Source organism: Schistocerca gregaria, chromosome 11 (genome assembly GCF_023897955.1).
Source record: "Schistocerca gregaria isolate iqSchGreg1 chromosome 11, iqSchGreg1.2, whole genome shotgun sequence".
NCBI lineage: Eukaryota > Metazoa > Arthropoda > Insecta > Orthoptera > Acrididae > Schistocerca > Schistocerca gregaria.
In genome coordinates this window covers 146,194,714-146,209,026 of record NC_064930.1, presented here as the reverse complement: position 1 = coordinate 146,209,026, position 14,313 = coordinate 146,194,714, and the positions used below count along the sequence as shown (strand labels likewise).

Genomic DNA, 14,313 nt, shown 5'->3' with positions numbered 1-14,313 from the left:
ACCTCAGAAGTCCCATAGTGCTCAGAGCCATTTGAAACCATTTTAAACCTAACTAACCTAAGGACATCACACACATCCATGCCAAAGGCAGGGTTCGAACCTGCGACCGTAGCGGTCGCGCGGCTCCCGACTGTAGCGCCTAGAACCGCTCGGCCAGTCTGGCCGGCAGGTTTATTCTTATGATGGACAGAGTATACCAGTTGCAGTGTCAAAACATCGTTGTGAAGCTGAACATTGCGGCCTGGCCCACTGCAAAGACCAGTCTCGTTACTCAGATTGTCGTTCGTCATTTTCGGCAGTTGTTTTTGGAGAATGTCGACGTGAAGAAATATCACGCTAGTTGCATTAAACAGCAACTGGTGTGCTGGTTCTTGACATCGGTTATCGCGTTGTTCTATTCACTCCGCCACATTCCAGTTCTAACAACCCTACCACAACAAATGTCAGCATTTAATAATCATTGTGGTGTTACTCACGCTGCCAAATACTGCATTTTCGTACAACAACGAAGTTATTATGTGGCAGGTGTCACTCATATTTTCGTGTTTCCCACGCTGGTCTCGTTGTAAAATCATGGCTCAATGGTCGAAAATCTAGGTAGTGATGATTCCAAGCCGGTCGAAGTGGCCGTGCGGTTCTAGGCGCTTCAGTCTGGAACCGCGAGATCGCTACGGTCGCAGGTTTGAATCCTGCTTCGGGCATGGATGTGTGTGATGTCCTTGTGTTCGTTAGGTTTAAGTCGTTCTAAGTTCTAGGGGACTGATGACCTCAGATGTTGAGTCCCATAGTGGTCAGAGCCATTTGAACATTTGATGATTCCAAGCTCGGATGCAAAGAGGCCTATGTTTTATTCTGCTATATTCAAAAGTTTTATAGATATGTTTCACAAACCATTCTTGAAGATTAAACCTTTCAAAGTTAGCACAATGGTGATGTAAAAAAAAATAATCAGCACCCCGAATTTAAGTTACACTTCTTTTTTATTGCTTTTGTTGCAATATAACGTAACACACACATCAATTCACAATACAAAACATACTGGAAAACATCTTCCTCACTGTTAAAGTTACCATTTTATAAGCTGACTACTATATGCGACTTTCCAACATGACGTCCAAGACCTGACCTTCTCAAGCTCCGACTCTCTAACTAACTAATAATCGCTTACGCGCCCAAAAATCAGAGTTAAAAGTACGTCAAAGATCATAGTGACAAAAGGAAGAATACACACAAGAATAATATCATTGCAATATAAACATAACCATGTATCAACGTACCTCTACATTAATGAAATCAAATCTGGATGTTGTCTGAGAAGTATGTCAGATACTTCACAGAAACACAGTAGAATATTGCTCGTATCGAGAGGTTCAGGTGAGCTGCCGTAATGGTTACGTAATTAGAGTACCAGTACACGTGTACTGCTTCCACTTTGTGCCACACATAACTTGATCCACACCGGAAAAGACGGAGGCTGGACGTGACGAAAGCCCAAAAAGTAGTAACACTCCTTCACGCAGTGAAAGTAATATTATGTTCGGCCACGATTTCAAATTAAAAATTCAAATACGTTCCGAAAATTATGAAAAAGACGCAATATTAAAAAAATTACTGGCACTAGAGTTTGCCTTTTGTATACCGATGTATCGGACCCATAGATAGCGATATTTTGTTCAAAGATACCGATACTTTATCAACAGCCCTGCCTCAACGGTCATGGTGTGGGAGGCGCCACCATGTATGTCTTCAGGGCTGGAAACTCTTTGACAGCACAACAATGCGCCACGGACATCACGAATTCTCGCGTGACCACCGCGATGCCAGTTTTCATCACGACAACGCTCGTTCACACGCGCTTCTGTGGACTGTCCGGGTAATTCTATAATTACGGAAGGCTGTTATTAGTTTGTTTTCAGGTGTTACTGTATTTCCACGTTTTTGGAAATCAAGGCTTGCACAGCAATAAAGTTATTCTTGTCGGTTTGCAATATAAATACAGCTTTTGTTCATGTCAATTGATCAGAAACGAAGTATTACATTCCACACTGTTGGCTAGTTTCAACTGTTCACAGAGTTTAAAGTGCACATTTTCATCTCCTGCCACGTATGTCATTGTGCCGTAATAAAGAATCGAACACGAGACAATATAGTACTGGTACATTCCGAAAAGCGCACTGAAAAGCTTGATATCAGGTTAGGGCCTCCTTCATTGTGAATCTGGACATATGAATGGGTCCTATAGTTCTCGTATGGTTTACGAAATTCTTACGCTCTTGGAGTATCCTCCGACTTGGTCTATAAAGTGAGGTGAGATATCCCTTAAGGCTATTCGTGTACGATCGTACCGGTTTCTCACGTCATCGTAGCTGCTCACGCGATATTTCTGGCGCACAATGGCAGCCGCCGAAACAAACCCAAGTCCAAGACGTCGCGAGAAAATTTTGCGGATGGGTCTTTCAAAAGCGTTATTTTTAAAAGAATTTTCTTTTACACAAGATGAACTGTGTGAAATATGCAATTAGACTAATTTCGTAACTGAGAGAGCGTTCGACTTTCATTTAAAACTTAAAACATTCAGCACCATCCACTTTCAATAATTTTCACCCCAGAAGACCACACATTGTCATTATTTAAAATTTTACTCACACATTTGTGTGATGTATCTTAAGGTATGAGACACGCTAAAAAGACCAGTTTTACCTGTGAAAGCTTAACTTTTCTTGTAGCTTATTAATATTCAGTATTATATAGTGTGGTTCACGATGATATTCAACTATTTCCATATGTTATTCCACTAGTAACACTAAAAAAATAGTTCATGTGAACATAAGTCAACAAATGTTTAGTTACGAAGTTAGGCTAGTAAAAGATTTTGTCACAAATTTAGCAACTTCGCTAATACGAAGCCATCGGGAAACTGCACGAGGTTGAAGTAAAGCTCGTTTTCCATTTATTCTGTTGTTATTGATCTGGTGAATCTAATAAAACATGTCCCAGATGTGTATCCAGAACATCCGGAGAAGCAAAGATTATAATTCAAGTAAATTTGTTAACTCTCTGTTAAGAATGTAGAAACGCTTATGTCATCGTTGGCAACCGTTAGTGAGTTGTTTCAGTCGTTTCCTAACCTTCAAACGAGTTAATTTTCTGTAGTGTTCAGTGAGAAAACATAACAACAACAACAATGTATGTAAGTGAAACCACATAGTAACTGTTTTAGTTTGCGTGTTACTTATGAAATAGGAATGGAACATATTTTATTACTCGTATGTTCACTGGACCAATAAAAATAAAATTAATTGAAATCATGCTTTACTTTAACCTCGTACAGTTTTGCAGTGGCTTCATATTAGTCAAGTTACTGAATTTCGGGCAAAAACTCTCATTAACCGTAACTAAACATATGCGGACCCATGTTTATATGAACTTTTGTCTTGAGTTTTACTTGTAGAACAACAGATTAAAATATTTGCATATCTCTGTGAATCACCCTTCATGTGAAAGCTTAGCTTCTCTTGTAGCTACGTTACGTACATTAAAATATAAACTTCTCCTATTTGCGCGTTGACGCTACTTAACAGTGATGTTGCTATTGGCTGACTGCATCACGTGTCCTAAGCTTTGAATAGCTGTTGTGATTGGCTGTCGAAATAACGTGACTTGGGCTATGATTTGCTTAAAATAGCGCATTGCAATCTCCGTTTCAATTCTTCGCAAACCAACGTGCTGTATTTTATGAAACTCGAATTTATACTTTCGTAATACGAAATATGGAACTCGTTAACATCGAGCGTACATTTGTCAAGAAGTATCTTCTAAAAGTATTTGTATGGAGTGTAGCCATGAATGGAAGTGAAGCACGGACTATAAATAACTGTTGAGGAGGTACTGAATACAAGAGAAGTTTGTGTCACAACTTGACCAGAAGAAGGGATCGGTTGGTAGGACATGTTCTGAGGCATCAAGGGATCACCAATTTAGCATTTGAGGCCAGCTTGGAGGGTAAAAATCGTAGAGGGAGACCAAGAGACGAATACGCTAAGCAGATTCAGAAGAATGTAGGCTGGAGTAGGTACTGGGAGATGAAGAAGCTTGCACAGTATAGGGTAGCATGGAGAACTGCATCAAACCAGTCTCAGGACTGAAGACAACGACAACACACAAATATGCAGCGTACATGTTGCAGCACATCAAAGATCTCCCCGAAACCTGTTTCTTTTTCCCCCTTGCCGAGTTTCGTGTTCTAAAATGCCGGGAAGCTGCAGGTGTATCTGTACCATTCAAAGGATTGAGTTTTCTTTTTTTACAGCTTCGAGGGAAAGTACACTGTGGCTTATCAAGGAAAAGCGGGAAAGGTACGTTTTTAACCGGGAGATCGGGGAAAAATTCGAGATTTTTTTCTTGTCGCCGTATTCACGCTTCGAAAAATATTAAAATAGCCTGTAACCGCACCACTACTTATTCTTTAAAGAATCAAACTCCCGTGTATGAAAACAGCTCCGAACATCAAATTTGCAGGCATCTCTGTGATGACGTATGTCATCATCTTTCGTGATGATACAATTCTGCTGTTACACTCAGTGGTATATGTGAATTCTGTCGGCAAGCTATGTTGCGAACAGTGTTCGTGTTAGTGTTAAATAAATTAAATCGTCATAAGTGATGCTGACGTTGATGTGTATGAATAGCTAAACTGTAGTAAGTGGAACTTTTATTTTGACTTCATCGTTTTGCTGGGGATACCAGCAAGAAAAAGTTTTGGAAAAGCTAGAACCAGCGTGTCAGGTCTCGTGGGAATCGCTAAGTGGTCTCATTGACCAGTATTGGATGAATACCATCTGGGTAAAATGGGCGCAATGAATTACGATGTCTCCAGCCATAGACAGTAACTATTAATGCCTGCCTTACTGTGTTAAAACTCAAACTTAAGACTATAGTCATCGAGTAAAACAGAAGTGATTTCTGGCGTTCCCCAAGGTAGTGTTGTAGGCCCTTTGCTGTTCCTTATCTATATAAACGATTTGGGAGACAATCTGAGCAGCCGTCTTCGGTTGTTGACAGATGACGCTGTCGTTTATAGACTAGTCATCAGAAGATCAAAACAAACTGCGAAACGATTTAGAAAATATATCTGAATGGTGCGAAAAGTGGCAGTTGACCCTAAATAATGGAAAGTGTGTGGTCATCCACACGAGTGCTAGAAGGCACTCGTTGAACTTCGGTTACGCGATAAATCAGTCTAATCTAAAGGCCGTAAGTTCAACTAAATTCCTAGTTATTACAATAACGGACAACTTAAACTGAAAGGAAGACACAGAAAATGTTGTGGGAAAGGTTATCCAAATGCTGCGTTTTATTGGCGGGACACTTCGAAACTGTAACAGATCTACTAAGGAGACTTCCTACACTACGCTTGGTTGTCGTCTTTTAGAATACTGCTACGCGGTGTGGGATGCTTTCCAGATAGGACTGACAGAGTATATCGAAAAAGTTCAGAGAAGGGCACCACGTTTTGTATTATCGCGAAATATGGGAGAGAGTGTCACAGAAATGATGCAGTATTTGTAGTGGACACCATTAAAACAAAGGCGTTTTTCGTTCCGATCACCAACTTTCTCTCCGAATGTGAAAATATTTTGTGGACACCGAACTACTTAGGGAGAAACGACCACAACGATAAAATAAGGGAAATCAGACCTCGTACGGAAAGGTATAGGTGTTCATTCTATCCGCGCGCTATACGAGATTGGAATAATAGAGAACTGTGGAGGTGGTTCGGTGAACCCTCTGCCAGGCACTTAAATGTGATTTGCAGTGTGTCCATGTAGATGTAGATAGCTCTTTATGAGTGAATTATGACAGCATTTGAAGTTTTTGAAGACGGTTAGTAGTGACATCAAATACTACTTACTGTAGCTCTGTGCTTCGCTCACGTAGAGATCATTTTCTTGTGTTTCTTTAGTAAGTTGTTTATGTTGCTAACAAATTTGCAACATCATCTTATCTTTCCACGCTAATTAAAGACACACAGACGTGGTATTTTCAGAATGCATTCAGACCAAAATGTGATTCTTGTACCTGAAATCTGCGGTTTTTGTTAATCGTGCGTTCTGCGTTCATGTGAAGATACTTCTAAAGCAGCTTTCATCCGCTAAATGTAAATGTCGTGTGGCTAGGGCACCCCGTCGGGTAGACCGATCGCCGGGTGCAAGTCTTTCGATTTGACGCCACTTCGGCGACTTGGGCGTCGATGAAAGGAAATGATGATTAGGACAACACAGCACCCAGTTCGTGAGCGGAGAAAATCTCCGACCCAGCCGGGAATCGAATTCGTACCCTTGGGATTGACATTCTGAGGCGCTGACTACTCAGCTACCGCGGGCGGACCTCCATCCGTTATCTCATCATACATAACTGAAAACTGAAATAGCAGTTTTCATAGATTTGGCTTTAGAAAGTTTTTAATATAATGAGAGATTGTCTTAAAAATTCCCATACAGTGTTACACCGACATCGATAGTATTTCCGTTGCCATCGCGCAGGGAAGGCAACGGCTGTCTCTGGGCGCTAGCATGCTTTATCTACGACCAGAATCTCTTTGGATTCTATGCCAGGTTTCGAGTTAAATTTTCGTTGTAGAAGCTATTACGAGGGCTGCTCAAAAACTAAGTTGACTTTCCAAATCACGGGGGCAACGTATTCTATCATCGATCTTTTTTTTGTTTTTTTTTTTTTTTTTTGTATTTTGGCACAGATGTCCCGAACATACGTTCAGATTTTAGTGTACAGCCTACTTCGTTTGTTTTTGGCAGATGGAAAGGTTAGACGTGCTTCAGCGTCCTCGAAGATTTTTAGTTATTATAAAAAATGGAGCAGTGAATGTGCATCAAATTTTGTGTGTAAAATGGAGTCACGCGCTTTAAAACACTTGAAATATCGGCTGTGGCATACGGTGAGTCTGCCGTAAGAAAGGAAAAAAAAAAAGTTTGCTAGTAGTACAAGCTCTTCCAAGATGGCCAAGAAGTTGCCAATGATGAACGTCGCTTTGGACGCCCCCAGCGCATTAACAACAGATTATAACTTCAAAGCTGTGAAGAAAACTGTTTTGGAAAATCGTCGAATTACCGCAAGAGAAGTTGCTGAGGATGTTGGCATATCGGTCGACTCGTCGTGTAACTTTTTCTGACGTTTTCGGCACGAAATGTGTGTCGGCGAAGTTTGCTCCTAAACGTCTCAATTTTGAAGACCCGTGGCACAATCCTCACTCAGGAGCTCTTGAATGACGTCAGTGGTGATCCTGATTTGCTCGAAAGGGTCCTAACTGGTGACGAAACATGGGTTTGCGGCTGTGACGTCGGAACCACAGCCCAATCGTCACAATGGAAGCGAGCCGGAGCGCCGAGACCTAAAAATGCACGCCAAGTTTCATCAAATGTCAAAAGCTTTGCTGACTATTTTGTTTCTTTCAATTACCGTGGCGTAGTTCACGAAGAATTTTTGCCTCCAGGTCGTACGGCCAATAAGGGGCATTACCATGAGGTTGTGCCTCGCCTGCGACAAGAAATTGGCAAAAAACGTCCAACATTGTCGAGAATCAGTTCATGGCATTTTGCATCACGATGATGAACCTGCCCATTCAGCGTTGCTTGCGAGAGATTTTTTGGACGAAGACAAGAAGACAGTCACGCCTCAGCCACCGTACTCAACGGATTTGGCACCTGTGCGACTTTTTCCTGTTCCCAGAACTAAAGAGACCTACTCAAGGACGAAGATTTTCAACAGATTCAGAAAATAAAAACTGCATCGCTGGAAGCACTAAGCGCTGTACCAGGAACTGCTTATGAGAAGTCCTTAGAGGATTGGAAGAAGCATTGGCACAAGTGTATTGTGTCTGAGGGGGATTACGAGGGGAATTAGAAAAGTCCGTGAAAAAATAAAATCTAGTTACGTGTTTGGGGTAAACCTTTATTTTTCGACATTGTCTCCTTTTAGACTTACACGCTTCGTCCAAAGCTGTTCTAATTTGTTGGACCCTTGCGCATAGCAGGAATTGTCCAAGTCTGCTAAATAGCTATTAGTTGCTGCAATCACCTCCTCGTTTGAATAAAATCTTTATCCCGCCAGCCATTTCTTCAAATTTCGGAACAAATAGTAGTCCGAGGGAGCCAAGTCTGGAGAGTAGGGGGGATGTGAAACGAGTTGGAATCATGTTTCCATTAGTTTTGCGACCACAACTGCTGAGGTGGTGTGCTGGTGCATTGTCGTGATGGAAAAGGACTTTTTTGCGGTCCAATCGCCGGCGTTCTTCCCGCAGCTCGGTTTTCAGATGGTCCAGTAACGATGAATAATATGCACCTGTAATAGTTCCACCCTTTTCCAGATAGTCGATGAGGATTATCCCTTACGAATCCCAAAAGACCGTCACCATAACGTTTCCGGCCACAGGAATGGTCTTCGCCTTTTTTGGTGCAGATTCTCCCTTGGTAACCCATTGTTCAGATTGTTGTTTGGTCTCAGGAGTGTAGTAATGTATCCAGGTTTCATCCACAGTGACGAAACGACGCTTAAAGTCCTGCGGATTCTTCCTGAACAGCTGCAAACAATCCTTGCAACACTTCACACGATTCCGTTTTCGGTCAAGCGTGAGCAATGGCGGAACCCATCTCGCGGATAGCTTTCTCATGTCCAAATGTTTGTGCAAAGTATTATGTACCCGTTCATTCGAGATGCCCACAGGACTAGCAATCTCACGGAACTTAACTCCTCTGTTATCCACCACCATATCGTGGATTTTATGGATGATTTCTGGAGACGTAACCTCCACACGGCGTCCAGAACAGCATCACTTGTGACCGTATGGCCACTCCGAAAATTTTGAAACCACTTGTAAACTGTTCCAATCGAAGGTGCAGAGTCACCGTAATGTTTATCAATATTCTCTTTACTGTCCTGAGGCGTCTTGCCTTTCATAAAGTAATGTTTCGTCAGCACACGAAATTCTTCTTCGTCCATTTTTTGACAATCACTCCAGTTACTTGATTCACGTGAATGCGAAACACAAAAAAATACACCAATATCGCTGAAACTTGGTGTGCGTTCTTTCGAAAGATGCTACTAATTCAAACGACCCTCGTACTTTGCTTGGAACAAAATGAATGCTGATAAATGTTATTTTTTCCATAAAAATATTGAGCGACTTTACTTGTGGAAGAGACCTGGTGCAGTGAGTGCGGTGTGCTGTTGCAGGCACGTGGAGCATGGCGCAGTCACGCCACAGGCCGGGCGCCATCTCCCCCGGCCCCCAACAGCAGCAGCAGCCGCGGCGGCGGTCCGGCGATGACGTGGTGTCGGCGCCGCCCCCGCAGCAGAGCCCCCAGCCGGCACCGCCCCCGCAGCCGCAGCCGTCGCCCTCTCGCCAGCGCCACTCCACGCTGCTGGACGCCTTCCGCCCCCGCAGCAAGTCGGACGCCGGCGGCCACAAGACGCCGCGCCGCCCCGGCGCCAACATCATCTCACACATGAAGAGCGCCGTCCAGGTGAGAACTGACATGTGATTACATTTTCACGCAATTTGGGTGCATAGATGCTGAAAAATCAGTACCCAGAACCACCACCTCTGGCCGTAATAACGGCCTCGATACGCCTGGGCATTGACTCAAACAGAGCTCGGATGGCGTGTACAGGTACAGCTGCCCGTGCAGCTTCAACACGATACCGCAGTTCGTCGAGAGTAGTGACTGGCGCATTGTGACGAGCCAGTTGCTCGGCCACCATTGACCAGACGTTTTCCATTGGTGAGAGATCTGGAGAATGTGCTGGCCAAGGCAGCAGTCGCACATTTTCTGTATCCAGAAAGGCCCGTACAGGACCTGCATTATCCTGCTGAAATGTACAGTTTCGGAGGGGTCGAAGGAAGGGTAGAGCCACGGGTCGTAACACATCTGAAATGTAACGTCCTCTGTTCAAAGTGCCGTCATTGCGAACAAGAGGTGACCGAGACGTGTAACCAATGGCACCCCACACCATCATGCCGGGTGATACGCAGTATGGCGATGACGAATACAAGCTTCCAATGTGCGTTCACCGCGATGTCGCCAAACACGGATGCGACCGTCGTGATGCTGTAAACAGAACCTGGATTCATGCGAAAAAGTGACGTTTTGCCATTCGTGCACCCAGGTTCGTCGTCGAGTACACCATCGCAGGCGCTGCTGTCTGTGATACAGCGTCAAGGGTAACCGCAGCCACGGTCTCCGAGCTGATAGTCCGTGCTGCTGCAAACGTCGTCAAACTGTTCGTGCAGATGGTTGTTGTCTTGCAAACGTCCCCATCTGTTGACTCAGGGTTAGAGACGTGGCTGCACGATCCGTCACAGCCGTGCGGATAAGATGCCTGTCATCTCGACTGCTAGTGATACGAGGCCGTTAGGATCCAGCACGGCGTTCCGTATTACCCTCCTGAACCCACCAATTCCATATTCTGCTAACAGTCATTGGATCTCGACCAACGCGAGCAGCCATGTCGCGATACGATAAACCGCAATCGCGATAGGCTACAATCCGACCTTTATCAAAGTCGGAAACGTGACGGTACGCATTTCTCCTCCTTACATGAGGCATCACAACAACGTTTCACCAGGCAACGCCAGTCAGCTGCTGTTTGTGTATGACAAATGAGTTGGAAACTTTCCTCGTGTCAGCACGTTGTAGGTGTCGCCACCGGCGCCAACCTTGTGTGAATGCTCTGAAAAGCTAATAATTTGCATGTCACACCATCTCCTTCCTGTCAGTTAAATTTCTCGTCTGTAGCACTTCTTCGTGGTGTAGCAATCTTAATGACCAGTAGTGTACCTGGGTAACGCCAGACTTCCGCCACGAATGTTCCTGAAGCTGCGGTGCTCCCCAGGTACATGTGTGCCAGAGATCAGAAATGGCCTCACTTCGAACTCTCCAGCAAGTGCTGTTGCCGGCATCTCACAACTCTCCACGTGTCTCTGCTATTGTCCACCGACTCTGATGATGTAAGATACAAGTGGACTCTGCGCCCTCAAGAAGGAAAGTGCGTACAAGAGTTGACGAGCAGTATGGAACCATTTCGAAAGAAATGTCCGCTGTTGAAGTGTAAGTCTCACCAATAACCAATAAGAGAAGTAGGGCAATCCGCTGAATAACAGGGCCAAATCACTAACGATTTGCAGCAGGGTTTTGGAACATACACTGGATCTGAACATTATGAAGTACCTCGAAGAAAACGAGTTGTTGACACGTAGTCAGAAAATATCCTTCTTGTGAAACACAACTAGCTCTTTATACTCATGTAATAAGTGCTATCGACAGGGGATGTCAAATTGATTCCATATTTTAGACTTCCAGAAGGCTTTCGACACCGTTCTTCTCAAACGTCTTCTAACCAAACTGCTTGCCTATGGAGTATCACCTTAGTTGTGCGACTGGATTCGTGATTTCCTGTCAGAAAGATCACAGTTCCTAGTAACAGACGGAAAGTCATCGAGTAAAACAAATAATATCCGGCGTTCCCCAAGGAAGTGTTAGGGGTCCTCAATTGTTCCTGATCTATTTTAACGACATAGGAGACAATCTGAGTAACTGACTTAGATTGTTTGCAGATGATGCTGCCATTTACCTTCTTGTAAAGTCATCAGATGATCAAAACGAATTGCAAAATGACTTGGATAAAATATCTGTATGGTGCGTAAAGTGGCAATTGACCATGAATAAGGGAAAGTGTGAAGTTATTCACATGAGTACTAAAAGAAAGCAGCTAAATTTCGATTACGCCGTAAGTCACTCGAATCCGAAGGCTGTAAATTCAACTAAATACTTGGGGATTACAATTACAAATAACTTAAATTGGAACGGTCTCACAGATAATGCTGTGGGTAGAGCCAACCAAAGACTGCGATTCATTGGCAGAACACTTGGAAGGTGCAACAGGTCTACTGAAGAGACTGCTTACACCACGCTTGCCCGCCCTATTTTGGAGTATTGCTGTGCGGTGTGGGATCCGCATCAGGTGGGACTGACGGATGACGTCGGAAAAGTACAAAGAAGGGCAGCACGTGTTGTATTGTCGCGGAGTAAAGGAGATAGTGCCACAGACGTGATACGTGAATTGGAGTGGCAATCATTCAAACAAAGCCTTTTTTCGTTGCGAGGGGATCTCCTCATGTGTTTTCAATCACCAGTTTTCTCCTCGGATTGGCGAAATATTCTGTTGCCACCCACCTACATACGGAGAAGTGATGATCACTATAATATAGAAGAAATTAGGGCTCGGGCAGAAAAATTTAAGTGCTCGTTTTTCCCGCGCGCCGTTCGAGAGTGGAACGGTAGAGAAACAGCTTGAAGGTGGTTCATTGAACCCTCTGCCAGGCACTTTATTGTGAATAGCAGAGTAATTACGTAGTTGCAGATGTAAATTACTGTTCATTTATTTCACACAGTCGTGATTTCGGCGCTACGGCCATTCTCAAGTGAAAATCAAAATCTGACGAAATGTGCGACTCACCTAAACCACAGAAGCGAGTTCTATACCAAAATAACAACTTGCTAGTGAAAGTTAGGTTTATATATACATTTATGTAGATAAAAGTTTCACTTAAATCTAGAGCACGTACAACAATTATGTGGACATAACGACACAGTCGAGGCATTGCAGACTCTTTAGCGATAGTACAATAAACGTAAGTGGAGGAAGAACAGCAACCTGTTACTGGTGATTAATGAATGAAATTAATTACAGAAATAAAGGATGTGCCATAAATGCAAGAAATATAGGAATAGCACGCAGTTCTGTCGCAGTGATGTAATAGTTACTTTCCCCGGTGCCTAGTTTTCATTTGATGCACTACATACGTTCCCTCGTAGTGGAGGTGGAATAAACGAGAATACAATCACGCTGTTTGCATTTGAGGAAATTTATATCTTTTTCACCTGAAGCTTGGTCTGCAGCGTGAAACTTACTCCACAGCCCACACATCCTGCTCTAGTGAAACATACCTGTAATTGTGCAGTTCGTCGTGTTACATATTCCACAGTCTCCCGAAATGCAGCTTCGCTAAAAGAACATCCGATCGCGACATTCGTTCATTTCGCCTTCACAGTGTTACTTTAAACCAGCAGGATCGTGTGCCCATCTTCAGTACTAACAGTAAGTCATCGCAGTACACATCAGTTGGAGAGAACAGGGCGATCAGTGTGAACTGACCATTCTCAGTCTGGTCGTACTTGAGGAAGTACAGAGGGAACAGACAATGCCCATTAGCTCTGATACAACAGCAGCGCCTTCATTTGTAAAGCATGTGAACTGCTTCATCAGACTCGTACTTTATCTGTTTCTGATCTCTATTATATTGATCAGGTAAAATATTATCACCATCTGTAGCGCGCTGGCCCAATTTTGGGATACAGTACAGCAGCGATTTTCCATGGGACTGGTTCGACAACAGCTTCGTAGCTATCCGCAGGTATCTGGCACCAAATGCCTGCGGACAAGTCCCACAATTGTAAAATGTGTGTCTCTAGTTTGTGTTTACACTGCTGGCTGAGTATAGTGTTCCATGTATAACCTTCCAGTGTCAGATTAGGCGAATTGACTGGTGAGGAGATCGACATTTCACTGTGATGGTCCTCAAACCACTCTACCAAAATTCTGGTGTTGCGACTTGGGAACTACTACTTCTGGGGGATGCCATCAAGCATGTAGGGAAGCAGGTGGTGTCCAATAATTAATCATATAGTCCATAGCTGTCACCCTGCCTTTGATTACTACTTGGAAGCCTAGATGAATGTTGTTGTTGTGCTTCTCCCCCTCACGACAGCATAATACTGCCCCTACATTACCTTGTACATGGTGCAGGGAATGAGTGCGTACACTTCCGTTCAAATTTGGAAATTTGTGGTAATGCCTTATTGGACCAAACTGCTGGGGTCATCAGTCCCTAAGCTTACACACTACTTAGACTAACTTACACTAAGGACAACGCACACACCCATGCTCGAGGGAGGACTCAGACCTCTGGCTGGGAGAGATATCAGTTGAACACCGGTCCAGTCTCGATGATCCCATGCCCATTGGAATCATAAATGATGATATCATTGGATCAGTGTGGCAACACACTTGGTTTGCCTGCTGACGAGACCAACTTTAAACGATTTGTGCCGAGTGGTGTGCTCCAAAACAGTTGCGCCAGGACCATCACAGTAGTGTGTCATCAGATCTCCCACGGATCACCATCTGTCTTGCTTTACATAGTGGGCAAGCCTCTGACCTCCACATTGTATGCTCGACTGT

At 43.8% G+C, this 14,313-nt stretch overlaps 1 protein-coding gene across 1 annotated transcript in view; it reads left to right on the top strand.

Annotated features, from left to right (window-relative positions):
* The window catches only part of LOC126295070 (homeobox protein B-H1-like), a 295,733-nt gene that overhangs the window by 267,205 nt on the left and 14,215 nt on the right, over positions 1 to 14,313 (top strand). Inside the window, exon 4 of the mRNA XM_049987316.1 lies at positions 9,247 to 9,536. Within this exon, the coding sequence (XP_049843273.1) occupies positions 9,247 to 9,536 (290 nt within the window). The remainder of the gene's footprint in view (positions 1 to 9,246; positions 9,537 to 14,313) is intronic.